This window comes from Coffea eugenioides, chromosome 8 (genome assembly GCF_003713205.1).
Source record: "Coffea eugenioides isolate CCC68of chromosome 8, Ceug_1.0, whole genome shotgun sequence".
In the NCBI taxonomy this organism is placed as follows: domain Eukaryota; kingdom Viridiplantae; phylum Streptophyta; class Magnoliopsida; order Gentianales; family Rubiaceae; genus Coffea; species Coffea eugenioides.
In genome coordinates this window covers 21,736,178-21,750,924 of record NC_040042.1, presented here as the reverse complement: position 1 = coordinate 21,750,924, position 14,747 = coordinate 21,736,178, and the positions used below count along the sequence as shown (strand labels likewise).

General features: G+C 35.9%; 1 protein-coding gene across 1 annotated transcript in view; it reads right to left on the bottom strand.

The window, feature by feature from the left end:
• Positions 1–6,981: 6,981 nt before the first annotated feature.
• LOC113780405 (isoflavone 2'-hydroxylase-like) overlaps positions 6,982–14,747 on the bottom strand; it is a 51,890-nt gene continuing 44,124 nt past the window's right edge. The window contains exons 2-3 of the mRNA XM_027326209.1: positions 8,669–8,796; positions 6,982–8,529 (exon numbers count right to left, since the gene is read on the bottom strand). Of these exons, the coding sequence (XP_027182010.1) occupies positions 6,982–8,529; positions 8,669–8,796 (1,676 nt within the window). The remainder of the gene's footprint in view (positions 8,530–8,668; positions 8,797–14,747) is intronic.

The window sequence follows — 14,747 nt, the reverse complement described above, 5'->3', positions numbered from 1 at the left end:
TTCTTGTGCAGTAGTTCAACTTTCTCCGAATACTCCTGCTTCCGTCGCCCTTCCCAGTGCTCAGCTAATCTCTTTTGGAACTCTACTTCCTTTCGAAGAATCTCTATCTCCTTATACGTATCAGCCAAATGTGCCATCTTCCTGATTCGTTCGAACTCAAGTGATAGCCTGCTAGGCAAATTAGAGAATCAAGATAAGTAACTAGGTACACTTGGGACTTTTACCGTATAACTGTTAAGTTCCCTTACTCCCAATCCAATCACAAAAAATTTAAACTTAGAAGCGTACAGGTATGGAGGCCTCAAATTTTTCATACCTAATTCCAAATTTTCGATCTTGACATAATAATAATCAAGTCAGGTCCATCTTTTGACGTCAAGGGATAAATATCAAGAAAATATAGGCAAGGTTAGTTTATCGAAAGCCAAACTACGGTTATCGAATCTTACAAGAGGGGTAGAAAATACCTCTATGGTTGTAACTAGACTGACTCAAAGTCAAGTAATTACTTATCAAGTCCTCACGGTCATCGCAAAAGGGAACAGGCCTTAGGTGCAAATTCCCTTACAATCTAGCCACCCTCTAGAAAGCCCGAGCCAGACTAGCACATGAGTAGTCCATGATAACACTTTCATATCAAACCCTTCCCCCGACCAGTCTAATTACTAGGTCACATGTAAAATCTTTCGTGCCTTGGCCTTTGCCATCCAGACATACCTCAAATTTAATCAAGATACAGTCCCTTATATCACGCTCTCCACAATTCAGTACTCAAGTACAAGAATCCACAATAAGATAATTCACAACACGAGCCGGCCGGTCCCAAGAGTAAATCATCCATATTATAGATTCCTACCCGACATATATATCTACCTTCCGCAAGTTCCATGATAAAGATTTTACACTTATAACATGCCCGGCTCATAAATTATGCTCAAAAGAGTCCTTAATTCTTAACACCTGTTCACGTAATTAGAACCATAACACCACTTGGCCCAAGCTCACTTCGCGCAGAGACCACACGAAATGGCTATAGGTTTTATCCCTCAATCGCTTAACTTTCAAATCAAATCAAATCCCATAGTCCGGCATCCTAAACTTTGGCCTAGGATACACTACAGAGATCTGAAGCCGAAGCTCTGATATCACCTGTGGCAGCCCCACTTCCCCCTAAGATGAACCAGAGGGTTGGCGGGCCGTCTGCCTAGCTCTCGCCAGGACTCACACAAGCAAACTATCCAACTCCTTCCGAAGAATAACCTAAACTATTACAACACCGTTTCCTTCCAAATAGGCTGAAGACTAAAACCACATTAACTTCAGAGATAACAGCATTTTTAAGATAGCCAATCGTCGACTCTTAAATACCTTACGCGTTACAAACCAGGCAACAAAAACATACAATCCAAATACATTAGTACAAGCCAAATAACAATTCCAGGGTTTACACTTTTCCAGCTTCAAGCGGCAATCCAAAATAAAAGATACAATGTTTAACTCAAACTACATGCATAAAAGTGAAATTAGATTTCAAGTCTTGCTCAAGTGCCAGGACCTGTCAAGGAAAACAAATGAACGTGGGGTGAGCTAAATCTCAGTGGTGCCCCAAAACATGCAATCACGTAAATCAATCAGCGAGTAACAATTTCACAAATTGAACAATTAGGAAAGCGTATAACAGCACAAGATAGGATACAGGGCTCTCAGGAGCCATTCTCCACGCTTGATCAAAATCTACCGTAGTTGACCCTCCGTCAACTCTCACTACCTAAGGTCCATGTAGATCTTTTTATTTTTCTTAACTCCGGCCACCAATCATACCCCTTTACCGGGCCCGAACGCCAAACACGAGAGTGGTAATACTCGAGTATACCTTAATATAGACTGGTCGAGGGATTCACCCAACAACGTTACGTCCAACACGTGGTTACCAGGTCAGGATAAGAGGCCCTCCTACCATTAAGGTGTGGTACATTCCCCTGCCTAGTGATTTAGTACTTGAGATAGGATAAGAGGCCCTCCCACCCTCAGGTGTGGTACATTCCCTTACTCAGTACTTAGCACGTGAGATAGGATAAGAGGCCCTCCCACCCTAAGGTGTGGTACATTCCCCTACTCAGTGCTTAGCAAGTGCAAGCAGGATGCTCACGAAAACATTTCAAACAAGTCACCACTCGAAAGGCTAGTGTGATAAAGTACACACTGCTCACTTCGATGGATCAGAAACCATTTTCCAATTATCACATATCAAGTCAAGAAAGCACTTTAATCAAGTAGGCATAGAACAAGCAGGGACACTCACCAAGAGTGAAGTCACAGATCAAGTTGGGAATCGAAATCCACGTCCTCGCTAAACTCTAGAAAACCAAGTTCTAAAACTATAAGTTTTACTATACAAGTTCTTGGTTTACGTATATAAAAGATTATCTAGTATATAACTAGTTTATTTTCTTGAAATAAATCGACAATCCACTTAAAGTTAAAAGCAGTAAAATATTTCGTATAGTTTCCTTAAAAATACTTTTCTTTCTAGAGGTGTAGCTAAATCTAATTTACTTAAAGTAAGTTTTCTTGCCGAGCAAGTTTTCTACAATTTTTTTTTTAGTTAAAATTATTAAAATCTCGTGTTTTTGACAATTTTCCTCTAGAACAACTAGCCGGGACAATTTTAAAAGAAAGAAAATAAAATAAAATAAAACCTAGGGTTTTAAAAACTAGTGCAATCATTTTCTAAAGGTAATAAAGCTAGTTTAAGCGAAAGAAAGAACTAGCTGGTTAGCCAGGTTTTAAAAGTACCGACACTTGAATTTTTAGCATTATTGTGTTATGCTTAGTCTTTATAGCTTATAATCTGCCCAATCTCAACCAACATAAATGTTACACCATTCCAGAAAATAATCTCACGAAAAACCTTAACTAATTCGGCCAGTGACCGTATACTACCTCCAGCAATAAACGGTTAACTTATAATGCTTTGTCCATAATTTTTCTTCAGTTTTTACTTCAATTCAACAAGCAAAAAGTGACTAGCAAGCCACAAAATAGTCTTAAGCATCCAGTATGAAAGTTTCAGCTATAATTCGAAGGAAAACTGATCGGATGCTCAATCCCCTTCTCTTGGCCAAATTTTCTCACAATAGTCAACCAAGTGCACATTTTTCTCGAGTAATCTCATCCATTTATGTTCAAAAAAAATTTTTTTTTTATGCATGTCCAGACCAAACCAATATAACCGAAAATCGCAATTCAAACATCAGTTTCGCTAGGGCTTCATGAATCATTAGCCCTAGGTCTCACAAGTTCAATTCTAATCAAAATTAAGCAAAGGTAGTCCAAAACGTCAAACAAATCCAACCAAAATTTTACTCTTGCAAAAAATACTCAAATGGCCAAGAGCTTCATCAATCATTAGCTCTTGGCATCCAACAATTACTTCTTACAACAATTTAACCAAAATTTCAAAGATTAAAAATCAATTTCATGTATTTGAAACCAAGGACAAGATTTGCAACAACCTCTTTTCCAAGATTGCAACCAATAACCTCATTACACATAACAATTACAGATTAAACATTTTCCAGCCATTTTTTTTTTCCAAAATATCCATTCCAATGCCAAGAAATTCCATCGACTAAACCGCTAGTGGTTTATCCACCAAGTAACTTCCATGTCAACATTTCAGCCATAAAATCAAATGGTCACCCCAAAATTTCACATGCATAACCATCTTAATATATTCTAAAGTGAAATCAACCAACTAGAACTAATAACATGTAATTCCAGCAATTAATTCCATTAAAAATTTAACGCTTGTGCAAATCACTTAAATAGCCAAGAACTCAACCCAAAAACATGAAGAATGTCATGGCGGCTTAACTCTCAAGCAATTCTAAAAATTCAGATTTCTTTCTTCTTCTCTTTTTTTTTTCCACGGCTCAACAGCCACATGCATGGCTATCTTACAATATTATAAAGTGCAATCAACAAGTATAGGATATTTTACAGCGAATCAAACTTTAATGTAACAATCTGGAACCCAAAATTTGCAAAAGAAATCTGGAAAAATTCTTTCTTCTTCCCTCGGCTAAGCTGAGAAATTCCAGCACTTTGCTTCAACATTTTTGGTCTTAAATCCGAATTTACCTCAGTTGAATCATTGTGTTAAGTACCCAAAACTAACATGCAAGGCTACTTAATGAAATTACTATCATTTCTAGTTCAGATCAAGTTCGGACAGCAACTATAAACATCCACAAATCCAGAAATTCATTCGGCTATTCTCGGATGATCTTGCATGCAGCAGATTTTCTTGTTCATTTTTTTTTCTTGCTTAACCGAGCTAATGAGCTGCATGCAAAGCTTAATCATCTTGTCTTAAATTAGTTAATCACATTTATAAGCTTAGATTGCCTCAGGGAAACAAAATTAAAGCTGCATTTCCATTTCAGCTTCTCGGCAAACCCATTCCTTCCAAATCAGATTTTTCTAATGCTTTGATTTCATCATCCGGAAGCATAAACTTCACATGCAAGCTCTTAAACAGCTTCATCTACCCATAATTAGCTAGCCTAAGTCTAGAATTTACCTCGGCTGGAAGCTCAGCTCACGCAACAAGAAGCTGCAATGTTTCTTTCTCGGCTAGCTCTCTGACAGCACAGGAATGCAGCCCGCCAACTCCCTCTCTTGCTCAAGCTTGCACGCGGAATGGAATGGAGGATGATCGCAGCTGGTTGAGGTTGAAGAAAGGAATGGAAGCTCTAGGCAGTGAGGAAGAGGATGATAAAACTCACGCGGTTATCACTCACACTCACTCGCGAACAGTTTAAGAAAGCAACTTGCGCAACTTCCTCCCTTGCTCAAGCTTCTGATCAGACAGGAAAATGGGAAGCTCGGCTCTTCACTCTCGGTCGATAATAACAAGGCAAAGAGAGAATGTTGTTGTGGTTTGAGGTGTGATAGTGGAGTGGAGATGGGGTGCTGAAATGAAGATGAATCACGGATGGAGGAGGTTGAGTGTTTGAGAGGAGAAAGGAAATGTGATCCGGCAGAAATGGAATTGTGATTTTAAAAGGTTGGCCAATGGATCCTTGGTGGTTGCATGGTAACTTCCGAGGTGGTGGAGGCTATTTTACTCTTTTCACGTTTCCTCCGAATTTCCACTTAAGTCCTTATTCTTAATCTAATTCCAAAATTTACCCTAATTGTAATTTGAATGCCTAATAATATACTATTCTCGCAAAGATTCGATTATCGAGATTTTAACGTCCTAAGTATACTAAGTGCACTTGTAACGGTTTTGTCTAAAATTTACCGACTTCATCTTATTGCTAAGGTTCCTATTAACACTTAACATTATTAACGATTAAAACTAGCTATCGGAATTCAAGGAATTAATATTAAGGCGATAAAATAATTTACATCAAGAAATATCAATTTATCTTGGCAAGAATCAAGTAATTTCAATATTTTACACAATTGAATTGTTTGTAGCATAAAAACTATTTTTACGTGCTTATTTAAGAACAAGTAAAGATAGAAGTGGGATTTATTAAAAATCTAACATGCAAAAGTAATATGTAACTGTATATTTATTATTATTATTATTTTATATATATTTTTTTTCGAGGTTCTCACAGACATTGTTAACAAAATGTCAATTCAAAGGGTGGTAAGAGAGATTTTGAAAACGTGGAGGGAGCTTTGTGATATTTTTTGAAACCTCAAGGGAGGTTTCTGAAATTATCCCTAATGGGAATACACAGGTCTATTCGAAATAATCGGATGACAATAATAGCACCAATATCAACCAAGCAAATCTGCTATAAAATCACCCCCAAAAACTACAACTATCAGAAAAGTGGGTTTGGAAAGGTGTTACTAAACGAAGAGGAAATTTGAAATCTGAATCGGTGGATAAGTAGAGCTTGATGAGAAGATCCCGTGTGTAAAATTTCGTCTCAATCGGACTTCAAATCACCTTCCAACTGAGGCTTCAAAATTGCAAAGAATTTTCTTTCTCTAGCTCTCACTCTTTCTCTCTCTTCGTTTCTCTCAAAGGTGGCTGGCACTTTTTCTCGCATGAAAAACTAATTGCATCTTGCGGCTGCTACTTGTATTTAAGCTTGAGAAACCCTCAAGCGTTGCTTACTTGCACAAATGGACTGGCCCACAAATGGGCTGGCCCACACACAAGTCCAACAAATATTGATGAGAGGTTGCTGGAAATTTCTCAGCTTCATCCGAGAACAAGAAATAAAGAAGTACCAGCTTCCTTTTGCGAATTTTGGTTCTAAAATTCTGTACTAAGCTGTAATATATTGTATAATACCTTGATTTCATCATGCATGAAAGATTTGAATATAAACTGAAGGGATTATCGGAGAAAAATTTGTGTTTTAAAACTGGTTGCTGTTAGAGTTTTGAAAACATGGCCGAGGGGGAAGATTAAGACCTAGCCCAGCTTTGCTCTGCGATTTCCTTGGCTGTAAACTTTATATCACTGCTAAAGATACTCTGTAGATTGATCACCATCCTCTGCATGTTAAGTTGGAGTTAACATAGAAGAAATTAAGGAAGTAGCCGTATGTTGAATTGCCAATTGATGACTGTTACACTTAGCTGATGACAGATTAGTATATATATGATTTCTTGACTGATCCATTTGCTGGAATTAAGTGCTATTTGCCTTGGGTTGTGTTGAACAAAATGTATACTAAGAGATTAGTGTTTTAAGCAAGTAAACAGTGGGGCTTTGTTTTTTTTTTTTTTTTGGCAAACAATAATACATTAGCCTGATGTAGATGACAAGGGGATTGTAAACACAAAACTAAATACTAATTTTAAGCACAGATAGAGATTATTGTTAACACATAAAGATTTTAACTACTCATACAATAATTAAGAATTGTCTTGCAGGCCACTGGCTGATAACAACTTGATAGCTTCGTACCACCAAAACTCACAGCTTCTAGTTGTTGGCTTTCAAAGTTGAGAGAGAAGCAGAATTGATTCTTGGCGTGGAACGCATAGGGCCTCCAAATGTTTAGCCTTCTGCAGAGTGATTCTATTACTAAAGTTAATGTCCAAGTCACCATCCTGTTCGACTTTATCCCAATCAAAACATTGGATGATTGTACCGATTGCCAATGAAACACTCCGAATGCCTAGATTGGCTCCTGGACAAGCTCTCCTCCCCATCCCAAATGGCAAGAACTTGGAATTGAACTCTTCTTTGTCCATCAATTTCTTCACTTCGAATCTTTCTGGCATGAATTTCTCAGGCTCCTCCCAGAGTGTTGGATCCCGATGCACGGCCCAGGCATTAGCTAAAACAATTGTACCTTTGGGAATGTCATACATCCCTACCTTGCAATCTTCAGATGCATAATGAGGTTGCAGAAGTGGTGCTGCGGGGTACAGTCTCATTGTCTCATTGACAACACAATGAAGATAAGGAAGCTTTGGGATATCAGATTCTCTCAACAGTCTTCCATGTCCTATGTTGATGTCAATCTCAGTCCTGAGTTTCTGTAGTGCCGTATGGTTATTTAGCAAAAGCAGCATAGCCCATTCGATGGTCAGCGTGGACGTTTCTCTTCCTGCTGTAAGCATTATAAATGCAAAACTCTTTATGGCGTCATCTGATAAAAAAACAGATTCATTTTCCTTACGAGAAAGCAGATTTGCAATCAGTGCCTTCTTCTCCTTGTCCAGCAGAGTATTTGAACATCGAAATTCATCTATGAAACCCTGACCGAAATTATCTCTCTTCTTCTGCAAAGAGATCATTTCCTTTTCCAACCCTTTGTAGCCAAGCCACCTTAACACAGGGAAGAAGTCACACAAATTCATTGAAATGCTTGAACCAAACATTTCTCTGAATTCTTCAATTATTTGCATGCCCAACTCCTCTCCAGCATCCTCCTCTCTGACGGAGCATCTTCCAACAAGCATCCTCATCATAACATTGAGTGTGAAAATAGAAATCCAATGGCTCAAATCAACTCTTACTTGGCTTTCATTCTTTGAAACTCTGTAGATTGACCTGAGAATCATCTGACATTCCTCTTCCCTGATAACTGAAGTCCTCTGGAGGCTGTTGAAAGAGAGAGATTCAACAACAAAGAGGCCACGAAGAACCCTCCACAAGTCGCCATAAGGGGCCACCCCAGGGCCTGTGTAGTTATAGGTCAATCTATCTCCAGCCATGGTCCGAGGACGGTTTGCAAGCGTAATATCATTCTGGGTGAAGCACTCTTCAATGGCAGCTGGAGACGACACAACAACAAAGGAACGCCAACCGAATTGGAGAAAGAATATTGGACCATATTTAGCTGATAATGAAGTTAAGTCTTGGAAGAGTGAGTTCTTGATAAGGTAAAGATGGCCAATTATTGGCAGAGCAAGTGGACTTGGCGGTAACTTCTTGTTCTTGACATGGTTGAATAGCAAGTTTTTGGAGATGAGAAGCAAAGAACACGATAAGATGGTGATGAGGCAGCAGTAGAGATTCTCCATGGCCAAAAAGCTCTGGAAATACTTAAGGAGTCTTCACCCTTGTTGGTAATGCTATTGTAGGAACAGGAATGAGATGTCGGTGTCAGAGTGGGGATGAGCCGTTGATATTGGCCGCTTTTAAAGCAGAGAGAGAGATGCCGAAGTAGCTTACCTCTGAAAGTGGGTCTTCGCCGGAGTTGGAGATGCTGCCGGCGAAGAAGAGTGGGTCTTTCCCTTGGATTTGTTTGCTGGATGAGATGTCACTGCAGAAGAAGAGTCTGTTATCACCGCTTCTTAAGACTGCTTTTACAAAAGGAAAATAACTTCACAATGGTAGATCAAAATTTTGTAAACATTGCTAGAATTTTATTGAACATTTTGAAATGATATTGCTGGAAATTTTATTTGCTGGCCGAAACGGTGATAAGTTAAATCTGCCATGATGTTTTCTGAATTCTAAGATAACTTGTAGTAATTATGTATATATAACAGCTTATAACCTCTTAACCTTGCCTTCATAAACATCTTACTTGGATCAGATGCGCAATGGGTTTGATAGGGGGTCTAGTTGGTATTACATCAAGGAATCAATGTTTGGCAGGGTTCAGAATCCAATTTGGATGTTAAAGAAAAGTAGGTCAATGATTGGGAGAAGAGGTAACCTTGGAAATTAAGGTGGCTTACATGTAGTATTAAAGTACGATTGAAGAAGAAATTATAAATTTGGATTCAATGTAAACTCATAAACGTAAAAATTGTTAGGTTCATGGCTAAAAGAATTATGTCTCACATTGGTTTGAGAAATGGAAAAAAAGCAATTAATATGTAAGTAAGTGCATAAGACCTAAAAGCCTAAGTTTTTGCATTAAAATTAGATTCTTCACTTACATATTGGGCTTTTTTAGTAGACTTTCTTGAGGTGTTTCTCCTTAACAACATCTACATTATTTGTCCTCTGATCTAAAATAATCAAATAAGTTTAAAAAATATATTTCAAATTTAGTTCAATGAACAAAATTGAACAAGATGCTTACCTCAATATTATATTTAAAAATGTAATATTTTATTATGTGAGTAATTTGGCATGTTCTAGGATGATGAACACGAACTTAAACAACAACTAAGAAGTATGATAGGATTGAGGTGCATAAGGATACTCTCTTTAAAATGATACATGGTCCTACAGTTTTTCTTTTTTAAGAATTGCTACAGGAGGTCTAAAGCGCCATCTACAGGATACAACAGTCCGACTCAAAGGATGTTGCTTCTCTTTGACCTGTACAATCAAGAGAAGCAGAAGCCTCCCCAATACCTAAATAGAGTACTAGAAAAAGAAATGACTGTAGAAAAAATTCTATTTAGAAGATGTTTCTGTTGAGAGAAGTGTAAAATTTTTCAAAGAATTTCACTATTTATATGCTACACAATTCATTTAGAAATATAGGTTACATATCCAAGTACAATATGAAAATAATTACACACACACACATACATACATTCATTTATTCATACAAATACATAAAATATATAAAATTGTAGGATTTGTAACCTATACAAATTGATGACATAATATTTCATGCATTTAAAAATGGTAAGAAACATAATTTGTAACTCCTCTATCATAATTCTCAACATTAAGGTTTGCAATCCCCAAAAACTCCCAAATTAAATTGTTGTAAAACTTTTTGAGAGAATTGATCAAATAAATTTCATATTTTATTAAAATACTCCAACATTCCTCCAATTATTTTAATAGAATAGGAAGAAAATAAATATTTAGACAAAGTGAGAATTAGTCTATACATATTTATATTAATGATAAATCTAGACATGTTAGTCTTAGATATGAGTATCTTAAGCAAATGCCACGAAATAACGTGGTGACTGTTGTACGTATGAGAACATACACCAACTTAATGGACCCGTAGATTAAGTGTTTGCCAAGAGACTTTGTGAGGATAACATCATTGGAGTCGCAATTGAAATAATTTATGTAAAATCACTAGCAAACAGGTAAAAGCAATCTAAGAAACAATTATTAAATTCTAAAGATTGAAATGCACACGAAAGACATAATCTAAAAGAATCAAAACTATTCGAATTAGATCGAAATCCAAATCAAGGAGATCGACAACTAGAATCATGTGATCAAGAAGTGCAACTACAATTAACACACGCAATCGTTTATCAACTCTTGAATCACGCAGTTATCTCTTTGATTTTTTTTTATTTTTTTTTTGTTGGTACGAAGTAGGAGGTCAATCGGACGTATCCACAACATAGAGGCAAACCAGAGCTCAGAAGAAATATAAGAATCGATATCCTGAAACCAATATCGTGCATAACAAATTGTTTATACAGAAACGGTGCCCACCACAACATGAGAGCCCACTCCGAGTTCAGAAGAAATATATGGTTGGTAAGGAATCAATCTCAAGAAACCAACGTTGCACCGAAGACGTTATTTTAGCAGTAAAACTTAATATAAAAATTAAGTAGACGGACAATCATAGAGTTAATAAATCAAAGTTTTCCATTCTCGACGCATCCCACGCTAGCTCTTCAAATTAATCTTGTCCCACAAAATATGTATTTGAAAAACAGAACATAGTGGTTGCATTTTTTGGAAAGCCTTTTGAAAATTTTTTTGTATATTGTTTTACATTTTTTGCGCATTTTTTAATTTGTATGTAATTGACTTGTGATTCTTATGTCTTTCAAATTGTTTATTTTTAGCATTTGTTTAAGTCCAACCAATTGAACTTAAACCTCTCGACTTCTGAACCTGAACTTAATTGAATTTCAAAACTCTGCTATGTATACGCTAATGTTTGCCATTCTACCATAGTGAGAGGAAAAGGTCTACTTTTCAGAGGATACATTATTGGTTGAATCAAATACATATTTTACTCAAATCACATATTAAGAAAAGGTTGAATTAAGGAAATACATATTTTACTCAAAATAACAGCAATGCCCATCATAAAATTAACTTTTACTTCTTTCGTCCGGAAAAGAATTTCATTCATTTTTGCGCCCTCCTTCCTCCACAATGTTTGTCATTTCCAAAAGGTCCACATGATATATTTACTATTTGTCTACCCTTAAGCCTTGTCATCTTGTGGATGACATGTAGCAATCGTTCAGATGTTGAATTTTGGTGAAAAGTAGAAAAGACTGAAATTAACTTACTGATCTTAACAAATAAGATTTTCATTAAAATAAAAAATTGTGACAGATAGAGTATAACAAAGACTGACAAATTGTTTCAACATCCTCCTAGGACATACTTAAGGCAACTAATTAACTAGGAAGAGAAAAGCACTTGTTCACCAATTAAGCATAACATTCTAATCCAGGCTGCTGTAAATCAGTCCTCTAAGTAAGTTGTTTGAATTGATAAACCTCCATCCGGGGAAAATATTAAAAAAAAAAAAATCTACATTAGGGTATACATTAGCAGAAAATGAAAAAAAAAAAACCTTTAGACTGCAATCTAGTAACATGTGTTCCAGATGCACAAAGAAATTGAAACATATAGAGCTTTGATTGTCAAAAGTAGCACTAGTACTCCTCGGAGTTTAATTAAAATACAGATGATCAAATATGAGTGACGCCAATGTAATGATTTCAAGTATTACACATTCGGACAAGGTGACTTGAGCTGAACAACTAAAATATCGAAAGTACTCGAGCTCTTGGATACTAGTAGACTGAAGAAGTAGAAGGAACCAATATAAAGTCCCAGCACTTTTGGAAGTTGGAGAGTTGGACTTTAGGTTATTAGCACATTTAAATTTTTATACTAATTGTAGTAAGTAATATTTGGAGGGACCATAAGTTTCAGGTTGAAAAAAGGCATGGTGAAAATCTTTCCAAATAACATAGCACCCAGCTAACTTCCCTTACCCTACTACTTGTACGAAGAAAAGAGAGAACAAAAATATATCACCCATTAATACATACAAAAAGTTTTTACAGCAATTACATGGTGAATTCACTAAATTAGGCATTTGGTTGACTTTGACATGTGTGTCAAGTCAAAACATTGTAAAAAATTGCAACTTATTATTGTATACTGATTTTCCAGGGATAGAAATTAAACTTGGAAATCTGAAAGATAACTAAAGAATAAATATTAGAATCAATAAAAAAAAAGTTTCCAAATCAAATCAAAATTATTGAAATTTGACCAAAGATCAAATCCAAATCAAATAAATCCTTACACGTTAAACCCACGAGAAACCTGTTATCAGGAGGTGCAATTACCACTTGAGAAAACTCCAATGTATCTATCACCTCGTGGATCACACATATAATGGGTCCTCTTAATTATTTTCAGTTGGTACGAAATCATTCAGATATGATTTCCGTGACAAATTCTGAGTGTAACCCAGTATTCACCTCAACCAGTCGAGACATTAGTCTGAAAACCATGAAATTTGACTCTCCAATTCTTGGGTTTTGCCTCCCTTTTTATAAGGTGTAGAATCTCCTCTGAACTAGAGATAAAATTGCTAAGACAGGGATGCTGAACCATGGAAAAATCCAACAAACGGAAAAGATATCTTAAGCTGGTAGAACTATTACATTCGATGAAAAAGCTTTCCATGCATCGGAATAATGAGCACTAAGGGATGGTCTAATTTTACCCTGGAATGTGGGTTTTCTTTCGAATGAACCTGGTTCTAAAGAATGCTAACTGGTTGACAATTGCTGAAGTTTTGTGCATATCTCTACCATGAAGCCAATCAAAATGTCAATGGACTAGACAGAAAGGGCAGTAGTTTAAAATTTGTAGTGAAATTAACTTAATTACCTCAATGGAATTGAACTGAAAAATGCAATCTTCTATTCAGACAAAATTCATAAGTTCTAAGTTCATTAAGAAAGATCAATGCCTGTCATATTAATGCAAAATTATTGATAACAACAAGAAGGATACTTTTAGAGCTGATATAGTCTAGAGTCCATGCATCTAACCCACTCTCTTGACATAGATCGGAGTTCGATGCGTGTTAAACTCAAGTCTTTTGGCCAAAAAAAAATAAAAATAGACTCAAGTCTATTCAAAAAACCAAAGATTGGAATCCAAATCAGTGATGTCGAATTGATTATCCATGGACGCTAAAACCGCCAGAACAAGTCAACAAGAGGTGAAACTACCACATACGACAATACCCAATTGTTTAGCAAATCAAGGATAAGGATCAGACAAGTATCAGGGTATTAATGGGTCCTCTGTGTTATTTATTTGCAGCTGGTACGAAGTCAATTAATCAGACATACCCACCAAATGACACAACTTAAGGCTTGGAGGAAAAATATGATTGCTGAAGAATCGTTATCAGAATCAAATCATTGTACCTTAAATACAACTTTTTTGGATTCGGTTAGGTTTGCCGCGAGGTGGAGATGATCTCAATTATATACAGGCAATTAACAGCAGAAGAAACATAACTTTAATATCTGATTCTAGTAATGGTTTCTGGCAAAGAATACGTTTCCTTCACGAGTAATGTTTCTAGAAATAATCTTTATATTTTTAGTGTTTAAAATAACTTGAAGAACACGGCAAAAGTAAACTTTGCTTTGTGGACTGATGAGTAAACACTATGAAATGATGAGTAAACATCAACACCATATGTCTGGAAAGAGAGGAATTACATAATTTTTAGCAACAAGGTTACTAAAATTGGGGGTTATTATAACTTTATCCCTTTAAACTATAGTGCTAATATCAATTTACCTTTTTAACATTATTTTGTAGGGATTTGACCTCGCAGTTATTCTCCTTTTTCATTCTAAGAGGACCAAGAAAAAATGTAAAAGGGTTCCTTTTTTTTTCATTCTCAACTAATAAGAAAAAAAAAGAAATGGGATAGAGGTTGATAGAAAATTCAATTTCAGAAAAAAAGAAAATAAAGAAGAATCCAATATTATAATTAATTTAAAATAAGTTAGAGTGGGTGGTAGGGGTGAAGAGTAAGTAGTAATTTTAAAATAATAAGCACATTGGATTCTTTATTATTTTTATTTTCTTTTTTCAAAATTGAGTTATCCCTCTATTTTCTTATTTCAAGTATTGATAAGTGCACGAGGAAAAAAAGAAGAAGACATTTTTTTTGACTTTTTTCCCCTTGTTATTAAAGAGGGTGGAAAAAAGGGAGAAGACACTTTTTTATTTTTTTTTCTTGGTATTAAAAGGGTGAAAAAGAGGGAAAAAAACCATTCCAATTTTTTTTTATTTT